Source organism: Podarcis muralis, chromosome 8, assembly GCF_964188315.1.
Source record: "Podarcis muralis chromosome 8, rPodMur119.hap1.1, whole genome shotgun sequence".
Lineage (NCBI taxonomy): Eukaryota > Metazoa > Chordata > Lepidosauria > Squamata > Lacertidae > Podarcis > Podarcis muralis.
The window spans coordinates 65,251,510-65,271,813 of record NC_135662.1 but is presented as its reverse complement, the minus strand read 5'-3'; the positions used below and the strand labels follow the sequence as shown (position 1 = coordinate 65,271,813).

General features: G+C 45.1%; 2 protein-coding genes across 3 annotated transcripts; one reads left to right on the top strand and one right to left on the bottom strand.

The window, feature by feature from the left end:
* Positions 1-262: 262 nt before the first annotated feature.
* BPHL (biphenyl hydrolase like) lies at positions 263-14,571 on the top strand. 2 transcript variants are annotated; one of them, XM_028737843.2, is made up of 7 exons: positions 265-428; positions 2,381-2,484; positions 4,370-4,536; positions 6,316-6,469; positions 9,333-9,464; positions 13,023-13,146; positions 14,183-14,571. In XM_028737843.2, exons 1-7 carry the CDS (start codon positions 313-315, stop codon positions 14,268-14,270), a joined length of 885 nt encoding a protein of 294 aa, XP_028593676.2. In that variant the 5' UTR covers positions 265-312; the 3' UTR covers positions 14,271-14,571. The 2 variants fall into 2 exon arrangements, with proteins under 2 accessions (XP_077789438.1, XP_028593676.2); XM_077933312.1 differs by lacking the exon at positions 13,023-13,146 and having other exon boundaries at positions 263-428.
* A 97-nt stretch (positions 14,572-14,668) lies between these two features.
* LOC114600950 (tubulin beta-1 chain-like) lies at positions 14,669-19,935 on the bottom strand. The gene is made up of 4 exons (XM_028737839.2): positions 19,757-19,935; positions 18,857-18,965; positions 17,421-17,531; positions 14,669-16,902 (listed from the first exon to the last, which is right to left on the bottom strand). Exons 1-4 carry the CDS (start codon positions 19,811-19,813, stop codon positions 15,842-15,844), a joined length of 1,338 nt encoding a protein of 445 aa, XP_028593672.1. The 5' UTR covers positions 19,814-19,935; the 3' UTR covers positions 14,669-15,841.
* Positions 19,936-20,304: the final 369 nt, after the last annotated feature.

Genomic DNA, 20,304 nt, shown 5'->3' with positions numbered 1-20,304 from the left:
TAATTTATGGACCTAATAGGTATCTAAAGTCATTTGCACATAACAAAATCCATTTTTTTCCTTTAATTTTTTGGGAAATTGTTTAGCTTGTAGATCTGATTAAAAGCCAAACTAAACCAAAACCATCCGCACTCCAAATGGGTCGCCTCAGCCTGCCTAATAACGATAGGGCCGGCTCTGCTTCTCCTGCCCGGCCTGCAGCTTGGTTGCGAAATCGGCGCCTGTTAACCCTTCGAGGACCCGCTCGGTCCCCCGTCCTTCCCTTGGGAAGGCGAAGGCGGAGTCACCGCACGGCAGAACCAGAAAAGAGCCATGGCTCGGCCGGGAAGCGGAGGGCTCTTGCTGCGGCGCCTTCTCTCGCAGCTCTCCCGCTCCGCGCAGGGGGGAGCGACGCTGCGGATCTCCCTGGCACCGGCTGCTTCCTACGGGTAAATTCCCTGTTGAGACGGGGAGGACAGACGAGGCGGAGGAGGCTCTGCAGCCTCAGCGACTTAGAGACGGGAAGGCGGGGGAGGGATTGTGCGCGCGCGCAGTCGGTGGCTTCCGACGAGCACGGGGCGGTGGGCAGAACGTTGAAGGAGGGGGGAGGAGACGCGTGCGTGCCTAACGCGGAAGGTTAGAGAGCATAGCGCGCAGCCCAGTGCTTCCCAAACTTCTTTTCTCTGGGCCACACTTTCAGCATAAAGATTTGCTCGCGCCACACCGATATTATTTTTAATTTAATTTAATTTTTGTTTGTTTGTTTGATAAGAAATACATCGGGAAACAAAGAGAAATATCTCCTAGCCATAAATAAAAAATACTTGCAGATAGCTCGGTTCTGCTCCCCCTAACATAAATTCTGGCCACGCCCAGTGCACTGCTCCTTTTATCACATGATCACGGGACATCCAGAAAGTACCATGTGAAAACAGCACAGTTGCAGAAGAACAGGAATCCTTCCCAAGATTTGATTATAAGCAAGCCTCTTACATATGCACCATAAGTAACGCAAGGAGAGGTGTGAGCTTGCAGTATTGCAATTGTTGACCCTGTGATTCGGTTTTCCTTCCCAAATAAACACATAAAGCTGGTTCAGTTGCTGGTATCACACTTCCCCGCTCCCCAGTCCAATGTCTAGATTAGTGGACCCATTATCTTTTTCTGCCTTTGTTAGTCATTAACTCAACAGTTTGGTTTCCAGCTACATAGAAGCAAAACAGCAGATACTGAGTAAAAGAAGGGAATTGGCAGAAGCAAGGCCGTGTTGAGCACTTTATTGGAAGCTCAGGAGAATATTATGCATTCTGGGTGCCATTCCTTAAAGAAGTATGACTCCAGAACAGGGGAGTTGGAGTCCACCATTTACCTGTCAGGGGAGCCTGACAGAACCCTGGGAGCAATGTTTTAATATAACTCGAAATGGTTGAGCATCAAATCTCAGTTTTACTTTTTTCTGTACGTATACGCCTATTTAATAACTAAAATACCAGCATGCAATTAGTAAGTGACATTACTCGCTTCACAATGTGATGTAATTGATAGTTCTGAATTTGGATTGTAAGGAGATATGTGTGGGAGAAGAAACTCAGATCAAATGAGGCTGAAGGATTTGGCTTACCAATGTTGCAATAACGCACTGATGTTCCTCATCTTTTGTAGAGTACAGTCATACCTCGGGTTGTGTGATTTCGGGTTGCACACCGCGCCGAACTCGGAAGTACCAGAACGGGTTACTTCCAGGTTTCAGCGCTAAATTGCACTTTGCGCACATGCAGAAGCACCGAATCCCAACCTGCGCGTGCACAGATGCGTGGGTCGTGGGTTGCGAATGCTGAAGGTTGCAAACGTGCCTCTCACACAGATCACGTTCGCAACCCGAGCATCCACTGTACCCGGATTTTAAGTCAACAATCCCGGCAGTTAAATCTGTTCTGGAGTTCTCCTCTGACCCCCTCTGGAGCAGATTTGTGGAGGGGGGGATGCACAGAGAAAGGAGAGGGGAGTTCACTGCACGAACAAAAATCCTTGCACTTACAGAACCACTTTGCTGGATAGCAGCATTCTGTGTTTCCCTACGGGAGGATGTTTCATTTGTTTATTCCCCATCAGCTGAAGGCCCATCCTCCTTCAAAAGCTGGCAAAGCACTGAGTAAATCTTTCACAGTCTGCTAAAAGAACAGCCTCAGAGCACAATTCTTTTTTTCTAATTTTTGGCAACTTCACTCCTATGGTAGAGGACAAAAAATTCCGTCCGTACCTAAAGTGCAAACAACAACACTTTATCCTTCTTTCACTAACAGCATCAGTCTTAACAGTAAGACTGGGCAGTCTGAGCTCCAATTCAGGTGTTATAAAGCTAAAATGTTATTTGTTGGGGGGGGGCTGATATTTCCTCTAGCACTTCAGTAACCTCAGCTAAAGTCGAAGTGAATGGCGTCCGACTACATTATCAGCAAACGGGAAGTGGAAGCCATGCTGTCCTGCTTCTCCCTGGAATGTTAGGTTTGGATCTTTTTGTCTTACGTCTTTGGTCTTTGTCTTATGTTTGTAGTCTTTCTCGGTGATGTTCTTTTCCTCGGTAAGATATTCCGTATTTTTCGCTCTATAAGACGCACCAGACCACAAGACGCACCTAATTTTGGGAGGAGGAAAACAAGAAAAAAATATTCTGAATCTCAGAAGCCAGAACAGCAAGAGGGATCGCTGCGCAGTGAAAGCAGCAATCCCTCTTGCTGTTCTGGCTTCTGGGATAGCTGCACAGCCTGCATTCACTCCATAAGACGCACACACATTTCCCCTTACTTTTTAGGAAGGGAAAAGTGAGTCTTATAGAGCAAAAAATACGGTATATACACAAAAACCAGGCTTATTAATACCATTCACACTCTTACAGAGTGGCAATGATTTTTTTAAAATCTTGTAAGGAACTAAGAACAACTCAGTCCACCAACTTTTTATCACAGTGGTCACCCAGACCAGCTGGACCCAAGTACAACTTTCCTCACTCGATTCACACAAACAGGTATTCAGAATTGTCCTGCCTCAGAGAGTGGAGATTGAGCATAGCCATCCTACAGAAGTAATCCATTTTGTAGCTAAGATATAAAATGCCTTCTGTGCCACTTATTTAACTCAGGAGTGTTCATGGACTTCTACCTGTTTGTTTACCTATTTAGGCCAAATATGCAGTTTTTAAGAATGTAGAACTAGAACTGGATTTGAAAGAGGCATTGCTTGCCTGGGTGTAGAGACGTTTTCCTTGCCTCTGGTCAAACAGGTGTTTGCAAAGATGAAAAGAGGATGACAGGCGTGCAGGTGAGGAGCAGCACCCCTTAATTCCAAGCTGCTTTCAATTCTCCACAAAAGCGATTGCCTCATCTCTTATTTCAACATAGAGAGGGTTAGTCAAAGGCATATTGTAGAAGGCTTTTGATGGTTGTTAGTCATGAAAGCTATTGCTCTGCTCCCACAGTTAGAGACCCTAAAGCTTCTGTGCTGAGAACCACAGGAGGGGAGAGGACTCTAGTGCTCAGGTCCTCAATGTGATCATCCCATGGGCATCTGATTGTCCCATATGAGAACAAGATGTTGCCTGTGATGGGCCATTGGGCTCTTCTTATGTTCTTATGTACATATCCCACCATGTGGTCTTCCTTGGTGATGAGAGTTATCACGCAAGCTGTTGAATTTCCCTCTTCTCCGCAACTGTCAAATCAGTCCTGACCTCTCTTGCACCGAGCCACTACAGTGTAATCAAGAACAATTCTTAGAACAAGTCTGGTGCATTGGACGACATTTCCCTGGTCAAAAGGTGTCCTCATACCATTGATTGTAAGCATATGGGGCATAGATATTAAGTACAGTGGTACCTCGGGTTACAAACACAGCCCCAGGATGTGAACAGAAATCGCGCGCTGGCGGTGGCAGCAGCAGCGGGAGGCCCCATTAGCTAAAGTGGTGCTTCAGGTTAAGAACGGATTCAGATTAAGAACGGATCTCCGGAACAAATTAAGTTTGTAACCAGAGGTACCACTGTAAATATAGCTGTTGGGGCTTAATTTCCAATTGCTCATCAGTGTAAGAGAGCATCTGTGACTGTGGTCAGTAGTTGTAGGATATTATGTCAGATCTGTAACTCCTTGAGCAGAAAAATAAAGGCACAAAGTTGGTTTATTTGGTGGTACCCATAAGGCAGAGTTTCCTTTTAAACTTAAAATGTGCATACCAGTGCTATTTTCTAGAAAAAGAGGTGCCGGAACTCACCATTCTTCTCTTATAATGGCAATGGCGCCCACCTGAGAGGTGCTGTAACTGAGTTCCGGCTGAAAACAGCCCTGGGCATAACGATTTTCTGATTTGGTGCAATTATTTCACCTATTTTTTGTAGGGAGTGGCCAGACCGATTTTGGACCACAGCTGAAGTCTATGAACAAGCAGCAATTCACACTTGTAGCCTGGGATCCTCGCGGGTATGGAAAGTCAATCCCCCCACTTCGAGATTTCCCTGCAGATTTTTTTGAAAGAGATGCAAAAGATGCTGTGGACTTGATGCAGGTAAATTTGCCCTTCTAAGGGACACCCATTGGAGAAGTGTTCCTTCCCTGGGGTTTTAGAATTCTAATTGTGGGAGTAAACACAGCAAGCAAAACATTTATTTTTTGATTCTCAGAGTTTGTGGCTCAGAAACTTTATGAAAATGATTAACTATTTAGTAGCAGGATACCTCTGTTGCAGGGACGCGGGTGGCACTGTGGGTTAAACCACAGAGTCTAGGACTTGCCGATCAGAAGGTCGGCAGTTCGAATCCCGGCAACGGGGTGAGCTCCCGTTGCTCGGTCCCTGCTCCTATCAACCTAGCAGTTCAAAAGCACATCAAAGTGCAAGTAGATAAATAGGTACCGCTTTGGCAGGAAGGTAAGCGGTGTTTCCGTGTGTTGCTCTGGTTTGCCAGAAGTGGCTTAGTCATGCTGGCCACATGACCCGGAAGCTGTACGCCAGCTCCCTCGGCCAATAATGCAAGATGAACGCCGCAACCCCAGAGTTGGTCACGACTGGACCTAATGGTCAGGGGTCCCTTTACCTTTACCTCTGTTGCAGGATACCTCTGCCTCATTTTTGCTTTAGCAACCTATTCCTTTCAAAGACTATTCAGCTTAATTACTTTTTTAAAAAACTCACCATATAGCCTATTCAAACACAAAAACAAGTGTAAGGTATTCACACCCAGACTGCATGTCACTAAAACTTTCGGTTCATTCACATGTAACTGAAGGGAACAACTTAAAGAGGTACATGGTAGGGGGTGCTGAATCTTTTTCTCTCATAGCTCTTAACAGCCAGGCTTACTTCTGGAGAAAAACACCTGGAGAAACACAAAGAGGATTGAGAAGAGAGAAAATGAGGACCAAATGGGTTGGCCTAAGTGGTTAAGGCAAATAATGTTAGCCCTACAATCTGGTGACCCAATTAATCTGCCCTCCACCTCCAGAATGAGCATAGTTCTTACCCTAGCATGTGGCAATGAACCCTCAGAGGATGCTCTAGTAGCCTTCATCCACACCTACCATCATGGCTTGGCACCAACCATCATGACTGAAGTGACAGGCCTCTCTATGCTTCGCAGAAGCATCTAGCAGGATTGGCATCCTATGAGGCAAGATGTATGGGCTACTCTCACTCAAAGCACAAGGGGATGGCTGTCATCCCTACTCTATTTTAATTTTACAAAGGTTTGGATATTCCTTTAGATCACGGTTTCCCAAATTTGGCTCTCCATCTGTTTTTGGATTACAGCTGGGATGATAGGAATTGTAGTCCAAAAGCAGCTGGAGACTCAAGTTTGGGAAACACTGCTTTAGATGATCTGGAAGAAGGGAGCTGCCTATCCTTCTTGTAGGTTGTCAGGATACAGTACGGGAGTGGCTAATCTGTGACCCTCCAGATATTGCTGGACTACAACTCCCATCTTTCCTGACCATTGGCCATTCTGGCTGAGCTGGTGGGTGCCATAGCTGTCAACTTTCCCCTTTTCTTGAGAGGAATCCTATTCGGAATAAGGGAATTTCCCTTTAAAAAGGGGAAATGTTAACAGCAATGGTGGGTGCTCAAGACCATCAACATCTGAAAGGCCACAAGGTAGCAACCCCTGATCTAACAAGCCTCCAGTACCATAGGTGAAATTTAGTAGGCTCAACATAGCCAAACTCCCACCACTTGTAAATTCTCTTGATTTTGGTGGGGAAGGGTTGCTTCTGAAGAGACTTGTGTCTTCAGGTAAAGCCATTCAGCTGTAAAAACAAGTTATTTCCAGTCTGTTTCCCTGTACTAAACAAGGCACTGAAGTTTAAGAAGTTCTCCTTGCTGGGATGGAGTGACGGTGGAATAACAGCACTCATTGCTGCGGCAAAGAATCCAAATCTTATCCACAAAATGGTGGTTTGGGGAGCCAATGCCAGCGTTTCAGAGGAGGATGTGAAACTTTACAATGGTATGTATCAGATGAATGTAGAAAGGGTACGTTGAAGTTTTTCTTTAATTTTCTTTTCTAAACAACCATAAACATTTCAAAAATTGTAGTAATGTAAGCTCGAAGAATTCACGATGCAGCTATATTCCTAGCTGTCAGAAAGGAAGCTTGATTACTAGATGTGAAACTTAATGCTCCAATATAATAAAAATGCATTACAATGAAAATATTATAATGGTCTATTATAAGAAAATCTTTTCCCACTGTACTCATAATATATGTGAGGAGAAAATGGATTATCCACCTTTTCAGCTCCCTACAATACTTGCTGTTTTCCCATTAAATAGTTAACGATAAATCAGAAAAAGATTGTTTTGCACCAGTTGAATAGGCAGCAAATAGAATTAAAAGCCTTCTTGAATCAAGTATCATGGATTGTGGTTACAAAAAGAAAAAAGAATATTTTTTTAAAGGAACAGTTGAATTGCTCTTGAAGAGAAATGAGGGGGGCGGGGCAGGTAGCTACTATAATTAACAACCCTGCAGAAAAAGAATTCAATTTAAAACTAAACATTTGCACATTTTGCTGCTACGTGAAAAAAAAAAACTTTGTAAAAACTTAAATGTGAGAGCTTCTAGCAGTGAGATGAGATCTTAGCATACTGCTGTATTGTTGCTGGTGCTTTTAGTTTATTCATAAACGACCAAGCTGAGCAGTGAGGCAGCCAATATGCTAATGACATCCAATTATTCAGGGTAGTAAAGACAAAAAAAAAAAAAGGATTGCAAAGAGCTTGAACTGTATTTATCCAAAATGGATGAATGAATGAGAAAATGCCAAGTGCAGCTCAGAGTAAGGGTCAAGTAAAGTACTGTGGAACAAAATATCCTAACTTCACATTATACATGTCCTCTATTGGGGGGTGTAAATGGCCACCGGAAGGGAAATTTACTTTTAAAGCAAATGTCTGGGATTTAAAAAATACAAAATAAAAATTTGGGGTGCACAGGTGGCTCTGATTCAGGTTCTGGCGCACGAGTGGTTTGGGCTTGGCAGCAGCAGACAGCATGGGGGCTATTGGCTGAATGCCCCCCAAAATCTCAACAACTATTTATGTCTGGATTTTTACCAACCCTACATTATACACTGGTGGGGCCCCAGCTAACAGTTACTGACCAAGAAAGAGATTGAAGGATGTGAGGGAAAGCTCAATTTAAATGCTGATCCTAAGTGCTATGGAAATGGCAAAATTCTAGTTCGCAAAAGAGATTGAAAATGCTGTTACCAATGCCTTTATACCCGTCTATGGTGCAGGCAGCCTTGGAATACTGTGTACAATTCTGGCTACTGAAGTGAAGATAGGATACAGTAGAGTTGGGAAAAGTGCAGTCAAAATGATTAGGAGTGGGGCTAAATCCAGTCCATTAGGGGAAAAGGTTATGATGTTTGGTGCCTTTTAGCCTAGAAAGAAGTTGAGTAATGGGGGCATAATAAAGATGTATTAAAATTATCTGGAGAAAGTGGGTAGAAGTTCTCTCTCTCTCTCTCTCAAAATACTAGAATAGAGCTGGATTCATTTTTAATAGTGTGAATCAATTTGCATGGACCCTGCCAACCGCTGGCATGAAGCTCTGAAAAGTTAGCCATGGAAGGGCATTGAGGTCCATGGGCTGAAAAGGTTCCCCGCTCCCCCATAATAAGACAGGATTTTGATAATTCTTTTAATATACACATTTCCGCCTGGAGGCGGTTGGAGGATGGATGGCAGCTAACAGATTGAGGTTGAATCCTTACAAGACCGAAGTACTGTTTTTGGGGGACAGGAGGCAGGTGGGTGTGGGGGATTCCCTGGTCCTGAATAGGGTAACTGTGCCCCTGAAGGACCAGGTGCGTAGCCTGGGAGTCATTTTGGACTCACAGCTGTCCATGGAGGCGCAGGTTAATTCTGCGTTAATTCTACCAGCTCCACCTGGTACACAGGCTAAGACCCTACCTGCCCGTGGACTGTCTCACCAGAATGGTGCTTGCTCTAGTTATCTCACGCTTGGACTACTGCAACGCGCTCTACGTGGGGCTACCTTTGAAGGTGATCCGGAAACTGCAATTAATCCAGAGTGCGGCAGCTAGACTGGTGACTGGGACTGGCCACCGGGACCACATAATATCAGTCTTGAAAGACCTACACTGGCTCCCAGTACATTTCCGAGCACGATTCAAAGTGTTGGTGCTGACCTTTAAAGCCCTAAACGGCCTCAGTCCAGTATACCTGAAGGAGTGTCTCCACCCCCATCATTCAGCCTGGACACTGAGGTCCAGCTCCGAGAACCTTCTGGCAGTTCCCTCATTGCGAGAAGTGAGGTTACAGGGAACCAGGCAGAGAGGGCCTTCTCGGTAGTGGCACCCACCCTGTGGAACACCCTCCCTTCAGATGTGAAGGAAATAAGCAGCTATCCTATCTTTAAAAGACATCTGAAGGCAGCCCTGTTCAGGGAAGTTTTTAATATTTAATCCTGTACTCAAAACAAAACAAAATTCCTTCCAGTAGCACCTTAAAGACCAACTAAGTTAGTTCTTGGTATGAGCTTTCGTGTGCATGCACACTTCTTCAGATACACAGAAAGTGTGCACACGAAAGCTCATACCAAGAACTAACTTAGTTGGTCTTTAAGGTGCTACTGGAAGGAATTTTTTTTGTTTTGACTATGGCAGACCAACACGTCTACCTATCTGTAACTAATCCTGTACTGTTTTTAACATTTGATTGGGAGCTGCCCAGAGTGGTTGGGGAAACTCAGCCAGATGGGCGGGGTATAAATAAATCATATTATTATTATTATTATTATTATTATTATTATTATTATTATTTCATTCCCTTGTCCGCAGCTATCCGTGACGTTTCAAAATGGAGTGAAAGAGCTAGGCAGCCAATGGAAGAAATGTATGGCCACGATTACTTTAGCAAAACCTGCGCAGCCTGGGTGGATGGGATCTCCCAGTTTGCACAAAAGCCAAATGGTAAGAAATACTGCAGCTAAAAAGAGATAGAGAGGCCAGCAATGATAAGCTTTAGGTCTCCACCCTGTTTTGTTGCATTTCAGTTCACTATTGTCCATCGCTGTATCTCAGAATCATCTTTATCCACAAACTTTCTTCCCAGGAGTCTGCCAGCATTTAAAAATTAATGCTGACTTTGTGTGATTATAGAGGGAAAAGGTGGGATACAAATGCAATCATTTAAAAATAACTGGAATATTACAATGGGTCAGATTTAACTAATTCCTTCCATTAGTAGAAGCCTACACAAGGACTTCCATTAGCACAATGGAGGCTTGACTTCTCTTCCCTCATGATCCCACTTCCTAAATTGGCTTGCAGGATCATGAAAAACCCCAGAGCGGCACTGAGGAGTGGGCAGAATGTCCTGTCAGAGCTGAAATGTTTGCACTGATTCACCTCAGCAGGCACTGAACTCCTCCCATAGATTATAGCCGCATTCCACCAAGTGATTACCGTATTTTTCGCTCTATAACACGCACCTGACCATAACACGCACACAGTTTTTAGAGGAGGAAAACAAGAAAAAAAATATTCTAAATGAAACACTGGATGTATGATTTTTGTGGTTCATGCTGTGGCCGCAGACATGTGATCTGACAGTGAGTTTGGGGTAGCCCAATGCAAAAATCCTGAGGATCTATTTGGATCCATGCTTTGTAACCACGTTTTTGCACCACTGCGGCCCCAGACAACAGTGGTTGCATGATTTTTTTGGTGCAAGCTATAGCCATGGACATGCTATGTGATCTGATGGTGAATTTGGGGCGACCCAGTGCAAAAATCCTGAGGATCCATGTGGATCCGTGCTTTGTAACCACGTTTTAAATGGGGAGGGAAGGAAAAGCACTCAAGGGACAAGGAACACACGCGGGGTGGGTGGAGAAGGATGCTGTTTTATAATGCAGAAGAGGGGTATAAGAGAAGAAGGCTCCTCTCCTCTCCCGCTTTGGTCCTTTAAAGAAAGCAGGCTCTGCTTCTCTCCCTCCTCCCCAGCTCGCTGAAAAAAACAGCTCCCTCCTCCCAGCTCGCTGAAAAACTTTGCTACTATTTAGCCAGCTGAGTAGGGAGGAGAGAGGGACAGAGAGCAAGCTTGCTTTAAAGGAGCCAACCGGACAGGAGCCGCTTACACTCCTCTCCTCTCCTCTCCCGCTTTCCTCTTTTAAAGCAAGCAGGCTCTCTGTCCCTCTCTCCTCCCCACTCGGCGGCTCTTCTCCCGCTTTGCTGTTTCAAAACGAGCTACGGAGGAGGGAAGGAAGGGGAACCATGGATCCTCTGCTCACGACTGCAGCAGATCCCCCCGCCATCCGTAGGCATTCACTCCATAACACGCACAGACATTTCCCCTTACTTTCTAGGAGGAAAAAAGTGAGTGTTATGGTGCAAAAAATACGGTATTTAGATCAGAGCTGAGGCTCTCCCTTTAGCAGCTATGAATGAACTTCCCCTCGCAATTCTGTGTTCCTTTGGGATGTGGGTGGCGCTGTGGTCTAAACCACTGAGCCTCTTGGGCTTGCCGATTGGAAGGTCGGCGGTTCAAATCCCCACGATGAGGTGAGCTCCCGTTGCTCTGTCCCAGCTCCTCCAACCGAGCAGTTCAAAAGCACACCAGTGCAAGTAGATAAATAGGTACGGGAAGGCAAACGACGTTTCTGTGTGCTCTGGCTTCCGTCATGGTGTTCCATTGCACCAGAAGCAGTTTAGTCCTGCTGGCCACATGACCCGGAAAGTTGCCTGTGGACAAACGCCGGCTCCCTCGGCCTGAAAGCGAGATGAGCACCGCACCCTAGAGTCTCCTTTGACCAGACGTAACCATCCAGGGGTCCTTTACCTTTTGACACAGGGCTGCCATGGGATAAACATTTTGAGTGCAGACCATTTCTCCAGCTGTCATTTTACCTTCCTTGTCATATGAAGTTTGTTTTTTACTGGTGGCAGTGGTTGGAAAAGCACCATGCTACCTGCAAGGGGAAAGAAGCTTCTGAGCTGCTGAGAGTAGGAATTGCGTGTGTGTGTGTGTGTGTGTGTGTGTGTGTTTGTGTTTAGATTTGGATTGGCAATCCACCTGCAAATGAGGAACTGCCATTTGAACAGTTCTGCAACCTTGAAATAACCGTCATGCTAGCCAGATCCGTACATTTTGCTCGTGGTTCTGCTTTTTTAAGTAAGCAAGCCTGTTGGAACGTTTCGCAGGGGAAATGACACACTGCCTAATTGCACACAAGGTATTTCTGCTTTTCTACTCCACCTTTCAGAAAAAAAATTAACATTCCCTACGTACACTTGTCTGCTTAAGTCAATCATTGCCAGTCTTAGTTAAAAAAAGCAATAATCGTTCAAGACTAATTTTGAGGAGCTTTTTTAAAAAACAGACCTTTTTTAATTAAAAAAAACATTCTGAATGCTAATGGCTGTTCACTACATCAAGGACAAAGCGGTCGAATTACTTGGAAGGCATAGAATGGGCAGCAAGGCTGGGCAAAGCAACTCCGGCTACAATCTCCTACCCACATATCCTGGGAGCAGGCCCCAATGAACTCAGTGAGACTGACTTCTGCGTAGACCTAGAGCTGCATTATTACTATCCCACTCCCAGCTGGGGAGAAGCAGAGTGGCATATCAGCCACCGCATCTCAGGTTCTGACAACCAGGACAGAAGAGGTGGAAATAAAAATTTTGCTGCACTGGTTCCAGGCTGGCCTAGCCAAAGGACGTGAGAATTGGTTCCTTTGGGGAATCTGCAAATCTGACACCATTTCTGGCCTTTCTGCTGGCTACCACTTAATGCTTTCCATTAAGACCCACACCCACCCCACTAACAGATTTGCACCTTCACCATAGCCTAACACACACACCCCAGCAGTGTAGATCAGGAGATTAGGGCTACTCGGATTATTAGCCACTGTTTTATTTCCTGATGACACTTTCTCAGTGTTCCCAGGCCTTGCCAGGACATCTTTTAAACTCTTGTAATGTTGTCCTTTCTTTCTATGGTATCAGGGTGGTGTATAGGTCACAGAATTCAGTAAATTGGGTTATTTGAAACCCAATTTATTTTGTGTGTGCAGAACACAAAACATCTTGCCTGCATTAGCTGAGTCGACATATTTAACTCAAGATTTATAAGTGCCGACACTTGTGATGGGGAATAAAAGGAAACAGAAGCAAACTGCCCACAAAAGCAGAATAAAATTCTGACACATATTTTTAAGTACAAATATCAGTACATGCTTGAACAGGTTGTCTAAGAATTCAGAACTAGATGCTGAGAGAAGGGGAGGGAAACCCTGGCAATTTTGTCTGAATCAGACAGACTGGCACTCATTGTGATAATTCCTGTTGCTGATCCAGTTGCTACCAAACCATTTTTTTGCAGCCAGAAGAATCAACTATTTCACTTCCTTTGCAAGAGGAAGTAGGTGGTGTTAGCATCACATTTCCCCAGTGAAGCATATTACCATTTCAAAGTAAATAAATAAGGAAATTATCTTGACCTTTTTTCCCACTTCCCACCCCCAGGCAGTATCTGTCAGTCTTTGCTGCCTCATATTCACTGCCCAACGTTAATAATCCACGGAGAGAAAGATCCCTTGGTTCCACGCTTTCACCCTGAATATCTTCACAAGCATATCAAGGGTTCACAGTAAGTCTGTTTTTTTGGGGAGGTGGGCAGGAGAAACTAAAGCTAAAAATTATGTGAACAGATTAAAAAGCTTCTCCAGTTGCTCAGAACGAACTACTTTGCAGGCTTCTACAATCATTCGAAAGAATGCTTCCAGCCCCGATATTGTAGAAATACTCACAAGCAGACAGATCCATCTCATAGGAAAGATTTGTGCCCAGTAGATGCAATTTCTGAACGCAAGTAGAAAGAGCAACTTGAACTAACCAGCACAAAATTCATTTCGCAATCTTCCGCAATTCAGCAAAGCGTCTGGGGTCAGTAACTTGAGATGAAAGCTCAAGGACCTGCTTCCAAAATTAGACACCGGCATTAGGAAGTTAGAAACTGTTAGCAACAGTTTCTAAACTCCAAATGCTGCAAGTCTTTAATGGGACATGGTACAATGGAGGCAATCTATTCTGTAGCAGCTACAAAATAGCTGTCTTGAACGCTCTGCAGTGAATAGCGCAGTGATGTTATCATAGTTCAAACAAGCCACCTTACTAAAACAATCCTTAAGGGATCATTTTTTAAAATCCGGTGATTTTGTAGAGATAGCAAGACAACAAAGACTGCAAGCTTAAGTTTCACTGAAACTTGTTTCCGAATTTGCCCACGTCGGACATAAGCCTGCCAATTCAGTGCTTCGTATACTGAAATGGCCACAGCAGCTCATAACACTTTGGTATGACATGACTCCTCTGCAGTCATGTCCTGCAGATTATGTTGCTTCTTTTCATAAAGACTTTTTAAAAAAGATATATCCATTTGAAAAAGATGAGCATGGACCGGGAAATAATTGTAGCATGATCAAAGTCGGACACCTCCATTAATGTCCATCAATTATGACACAGATGCTTTGAGATATCAATTCCAAATATGAAAATAAAAATCTTTCTAGCAAGCTGGCTTCTTGCATGCACTTGGGCAGAGTGTAGGGTTAAGTAATAAATGCTTGCAGTGTTTCCTGTTAACCTAGAATTTATCCAGTTTTGTTTTTGTTTTTTTGTTTCAGGTTGCATTTGATGCCGGAAGGAAAACATAATTTGCACCTACGCTTTGCAGACGAATTTAACAGAGTGGTGGAAAAATTTCTTCTATGAAATGTTGCCGGTTGTTACTGAACCACCCTGAGATCTATGGGTATAGAGCAGTATAGAAATTTAATAAATAATAATTGATAAGCAGCAGTTTCTTTGCTGTTCCTACTCATGGGGTGGACAGGACGCTAAGTCCACTTTAATCAGCTTCATCTGGTATGGGGGAAGAGAAAGGGAATCAAATTTCTTCCTGTTATTGCACCAAAATTGTAACATGCTTCTCATGTCAACAGTTTGGCTGTATCTTAACCTTTCGGGGTTTTTACACTTAAATGAGCATTAAAATCTGCCGTTTGGCTATTAAGGACTGCTCATGTTTCTTACCAACTTTAAAAGGAACATTGGGAAGTGCATTAGTTTTAATAGATGTACAATATGATCTATCTTGAAGAAAACAGTCATTATTCAGAGCACATGCCTTTATAGAGTCCTCAATATTTAACACCACACAAAAACCATTGAACAGTTTGACTTCATGACAAATTCTTAATGTTTACACAAAAATGCCACAAAAAACGTGCTTGATCACTGCTATCAGAATCCATGCCTGCTCTATCTGCAGTCTTCTTGCTGCTTTCCCCCCTCATCCTTCAAGCTTTTTATTCTCTTAAAATGGAAAGGTTTAAAAGCCAGCTTTTTTCCCTTTATAGGGAACATGGGACATACGTCATTGAGCAATTAATACCCCAAATATAATCTAACTATGGAACTGAAGATAAACTGTACAACTCAGTGGCAAAGTCCTCCCTCTGAAGAAAAAGTTATCAATGAATCAGTCATGATTTAAGTATCTGCATCCTTTGAGGTCCACAGCGCAACAACCGCAAATGTTGCAATTAAAATTTAAACTGTCGAACCTCTAACACACAATTCAGGTTGCAAATTTCTATATTGTGCATTGTGGCAATATAAGGACATTTTTTGAGGGCAGGGAATATCCAAAATTAGCTGAGCATACACCTCTAGATTTTGGTAAAGTGTCCTTCCCCAAACTAGGCTTAGTGGTGGTATAATCCAAAACAGCTGGAAGGGCCAGGTTAGGGGAAGCTGCTGTACGAATTTCTTCTCTTTCATGCTTGCAAAATGTGTAGAGGTGTTCTCAGGTTGTGCCTCAATGGCCTTCCAAACTATTTCTAGATTCCTGAATTTTCAATATGGTTTGTGCAGTTAGCTTCCTTGTCTATGGAGCAGCTGAGAAGTCTTTATTTCAGATAAACTATGATATAAGTAACCTCTGCAGAAAATTATAAAAATTATAAATTTATATAAATTTATAATTTTTATAAAACAGGTGCAGTACAATTGTGTGATCAATAGCTTTCCTAATTGGCTGAATGACAACAGTTGTCTTAACAAGGAACTAAATATATTCTTAAGGGTAACGTTTACAAAGTTCACTTTCAGCTTCATAGCACCCACTTTTCATTATTATGTTGAAATGTTTCCATGACCTATAAAAGTCCAAATCAAAGGGTTTGGGCAATGAGGGAAATCAACAGTGAAAGCACCAAGTTGAACTGAAAAAGCATGCAGCAGCAGAGCTGAACAGACTGTGCCCCTAAACCAGCGCAATCCTAAGCCTCGTCCTCCTCGCCTTCCTCTTCAAACTCTCCTTGCTCATCCGCTGTGGCGTCTTGATATTGCTGGTATTCGGAGACCAGGTCGTTCATGTTGCTCTCGGCCTCCGTGAACTCCATCTCATCCATGCCCTCTCCGGTGTACCAGTGCAGGAAGGCCTTTCGGCGGAACATGGCCGTGAACTGCTCAGAGATCCTCTTGAACAGCTCCTGGATGGCCGTGCTGTTGCCAATGAAGGTGGCGGACATCTTGAGGCCTCGCGGAGGGATGTCGCACACGGCCGTCTTCACGTTGTTGGGGATCCACTCGACAAAGTAGCTGCTGTTCTTGTTCTGGACGTTGAGCATCTGCTCGTCCACTTCCTTCATGGACATTCTGCCCCGGAAAATGGCCGCCACCGTCAGGTAGCGCCCGTGGCGTGGGTCGCAGGCCGCCATCATGTTCTTGGAATCAAACAATTGCTGGGTGAGCTCTGGCACCGACACGGCCCGGTACTGCTGGCTTCCGCGGCTCGTGAGGGGAGCAAAGCCGGGCATGAAGAAGTGCAGGCGAGGGAATGGTACCATGTTGACTGCCAGCTTGCGGAGGTCAGCATTCAGTTGGCCAGGGAACCGCAGGCAGGTGGTGACGCCGCTCATGGTGGCCGACACCAAGTGGTTGAGGTCCCCGTACGTCGGAGTCGTGAGTTTGAGTGTGCGGAAGCAGATATCGTACAAGGCCTCATTGTCAATACAGAAGGTTTCATCCGTGTTCTCCACCAGCTGGTGGACGGACAGTGTGGCATTGTAGGGCTCCACCACTGTGTCTGACACCTTAGGGGAAGGCATCACGCTGAACGTGTTCATGATCCTGTCAGGATACTCCTCCCGAATCTTGCTGATGAGGAGCGTTCCCATCCCGGATCCCGTGCCGCCGCCCAGGGAATGGGTCAACTGGAAGCCCTGCAAGCAGTCGCAGCTCTCTGACTCCTTCCTCACCACATCCAGCACAGAGTCTACCAACTCAGCTCCCTCCGTGTAGTGGCCCTTGGCCCAGTTATTCCCAGCACCACTCTGGCCTAGAGGAGGAAGCGGAAAGACAAGGATACAGAAACAAATTGGCAACTATTGATTTCTATCTGCTATTGGCATCATGCTCTGGTCCAACTGTTCTTCTTATAAGCAGTGTCCGGAGCCAGCCCACAAAACCGGTTTATTTTCCTCTGGTTCTCAAATATAGTGTTTAAAGACCCAGCTCTCGAAAAGTACATTGGATCAAATATCATGAGCTTTCGCACCTTTGGCAATTTGAGGGTAGGGGATGATGAAACTGGCTCAGAGGAAGGAGAGATCTTTGTACCACATCACCTACTGCATATACCTGGAGATGTGCCACCTTTCTGCCACCTGGCATAACTAGCCTTGCCCTTGTTTCAGTACATGATCAAAAGTTACAGGGAGAATGTATAGGATTAGTAAAACATTCCTCATAGTTGAATTCAAGTAGCTCCCAGGACAGGCAGAAGAGTCAGTGGTTTGGCCTAGGGATGAGATTTGCATGGAGGGAGACTACAGTCACCGAAAGAATATTACATACCAAAGACGAAATTGTCAGGCCGAAAGATCTGGCCGAATGGTCCAGAGCGGACAGAATCCATTGTGCCAGGCTCCAAGTCGACAAGGACAGCACGTGGGACATACTTGTTGCCTGCAGGGAGAACAAAAGAAAGATTTATGAATGCAGTGACCTTGTTAAATTATCTGCAGTCTACTGTGCTCCTGGCAGCCCTCAGCATTACTCAGAAAAGAATTTTATATTCAGTAGCAGCACTTATTGTGAACAGATCTTCAATGGCAACCACTATTCTCCAAGGTATTTAGTCAGCAAAATCAACTGTACAAAGAAAGCAGGTTTCTGGCATCAGCTTCAGAAAACAGTCCTTTTAACTTGAGATGCACCTGCTCTACCACTGAACTGGTCCCTCCCCATAGCCCACCCAGCTAAGTTGAGGCCCATCAGCTGTTACCGCAATCCCCTTTGAACTAAGACAGGGGTCTTATTATGTTTCCAAGCACAATTCAAAGTGTTGGTGCTGACCTTTAAAGCCCTAAACGGCCTCAGCCCAGTATACCTGAAGGAGCGTCTCCAGCCCCATCGTTCAGCTGGACACAGAAGTTCAGCTCCGAGGGCCTTCTGGCAGTTCCCTCCCTGCAAGAAGTAAGGTTGCAGGGAACCAGACAGAGGGCCTTCTTGGTGGTGGTGCCCTCCCTGTGGAACGCCCTCCCATCAGATGTCAAGGAAATAAGCAACTTTCTGACGTAAGACACCTGAAAGCAGCCCTGTTTAGGGGAGTTTTTAATATTTCATCTTTTGCTATGTCTTTAATGTTTTGCTGGGATCTGCCCATAGTGGCTGAGGAAATACAGCCAGATGGGCGGGGTATAAATAATAAATTATTATTATTACCTGACTTCTGGTGATTGGCAGGTGGTAGTCCTGCTCACCTGTCAAGGTTGTCCTGTGTGTTCGTATACGTGTGTGTATAGAGACTACAGCAGCCAGAGTCACTTCCCCACCTGTACTTTATAGGTACCCATGGAAAGTTTTGTCTGCAGTATTTATTATTTATTATTACAAGGTTATTCGCTTTCAATTACAGAAATCATAAATAACCTTCGACAGCCAGAAGCAACAATGTCAATGTTTCCCCTCCCAAGCAAAAAACCCTGTGTTTGAAAACACATAATTAGGGAGCTTATGGCAGACAGGCTGCATCTTAGAACAAAGAAATTCTTCCCATTCCCCTCACACAGAAGGAAATTCTTCTAAGGTGGGGCTGGACACAAAAATAGGAAGAGCATCTGTTTATAAAAATAAAAAAGGCTCTTTGCAAGAACTGTGTATTTATCTGCAGATTTAATTAGTTGGAAGCCATGCAATCTATCAATCAAGATTCCTGTAAATGGGCAAGAGACTCATTTCCGGAGGCAGCTAGAAGCACTTCCTTAAAAAGACAAGCGCTCCATTTTTACCGGCAGCTTCATTGTAGTAGACGTTGATCCTCTCAAGCTGCAGGTCGCTGTCTCCATGGTAGCTGCCTGTCGGGTCAATGCCGTGCTCGTCGCTGATGACCTCCCAGAACTGAAATGGGAATTGTGGAGAGCGATTTAGCAAGTGCGACGAGGAAGCATGACTAAAAACGTGCAGCTGCCGCGGCCACACCTTAGCCACCATACTGCAAGCACATGATCCTCTGCGCCATGACGAGACAGATTCCCTTCACACAAAGCAATGCCAACAGGGCATAGGAAGGCAGGATGTTACATTTCACGAATGGACATACTGTTGGGGGAAGAGGGGAGGGACTCGTTTAACAAAGAAAGAAGCCAATTGGCTTCCGGCTTTGCAGCATCACGCTGTTTCAAATACAGGCTGCATCCTCTGCAGAGGGGCGAGGCAACATAAAAGGTTATCGTTATAACTGGATTGCTGCAAGTTCTAACACTGTGGGAGACAGATCTGGCCCCAATTGAAAGCGAAGGCCTTTATTGTTTCCCGCAAGATCTGCCCTATGAAGCGGCAGGGAGGGGCAGGGAAAGATGGTCGTTGCATCCGAGGCTTTGCGAAAGAGGAGGCGCATCGTAGACATAACCCCGGGGAGGGTTTTCCTAGTGCTCTGCCCCACCCCCAATCCTTCAGCTTAATTCTTGGGTGGCAATTAATGCCTTTCATTGGAGACGCAAGAGTGGCTGGGGAAACTCAGCCAGATGGGCGGGGTATAAATAATTATTATTATTATTATTATTATTATTATTATTATTATTATTATTATTATTATTATTATTATTATTATTATTATTAGAAACGACACGGCTGGTCCCCACAATAGATCCCCCCCACCAGATTCCCGCGCCCCCGCTTTCCCATGATACCTTGGCTCCAATCTGATTCCCGCACTGGCCGGCTTGCATGTGCACGATCTCCCGCATGGCTGCGACTTTGTTTCAGGCGATCACCCGATTGCTACCTTCCGGAAAGAAAAAGCTGCGCCTTACAGTAGACGACAAAAGCAGAAAACAAGGGCGCGCCTCCCTCCTCCCCCGAGGGCTCTTTTATAGCGGGAGGCGCGTGGCTCCGCCCCTTCCCTTCCCGGCCGGGCGCAGGGCGGGGCTAAAGGCACCTAGAAGCCTCCTTGTCTCTCGCTCACGCCTCCGCTGCTCGCGCCCGAGGGAGGGAGGGGGCAGGGAGCGGCGGCGGCCTGGATTTGACCGACCTCGCTCCGCGCACGCAAGCAGGTGGTATCTTAGGGGCGACCCTAATATTGCAAAGCGGGTCCTCGCTGTGCCGGCTTTTGGTCTTTCAAGCGGGGTTTTCATTTTTGCACCTGCCTGCAGCAGACACCATTTTGATGCGCTCGAAGGTTTTCTTTTCCCCCGATAGACTGTTGTGGGCCCGGGAGCTCAGTCTAAGGGTTGCGTTT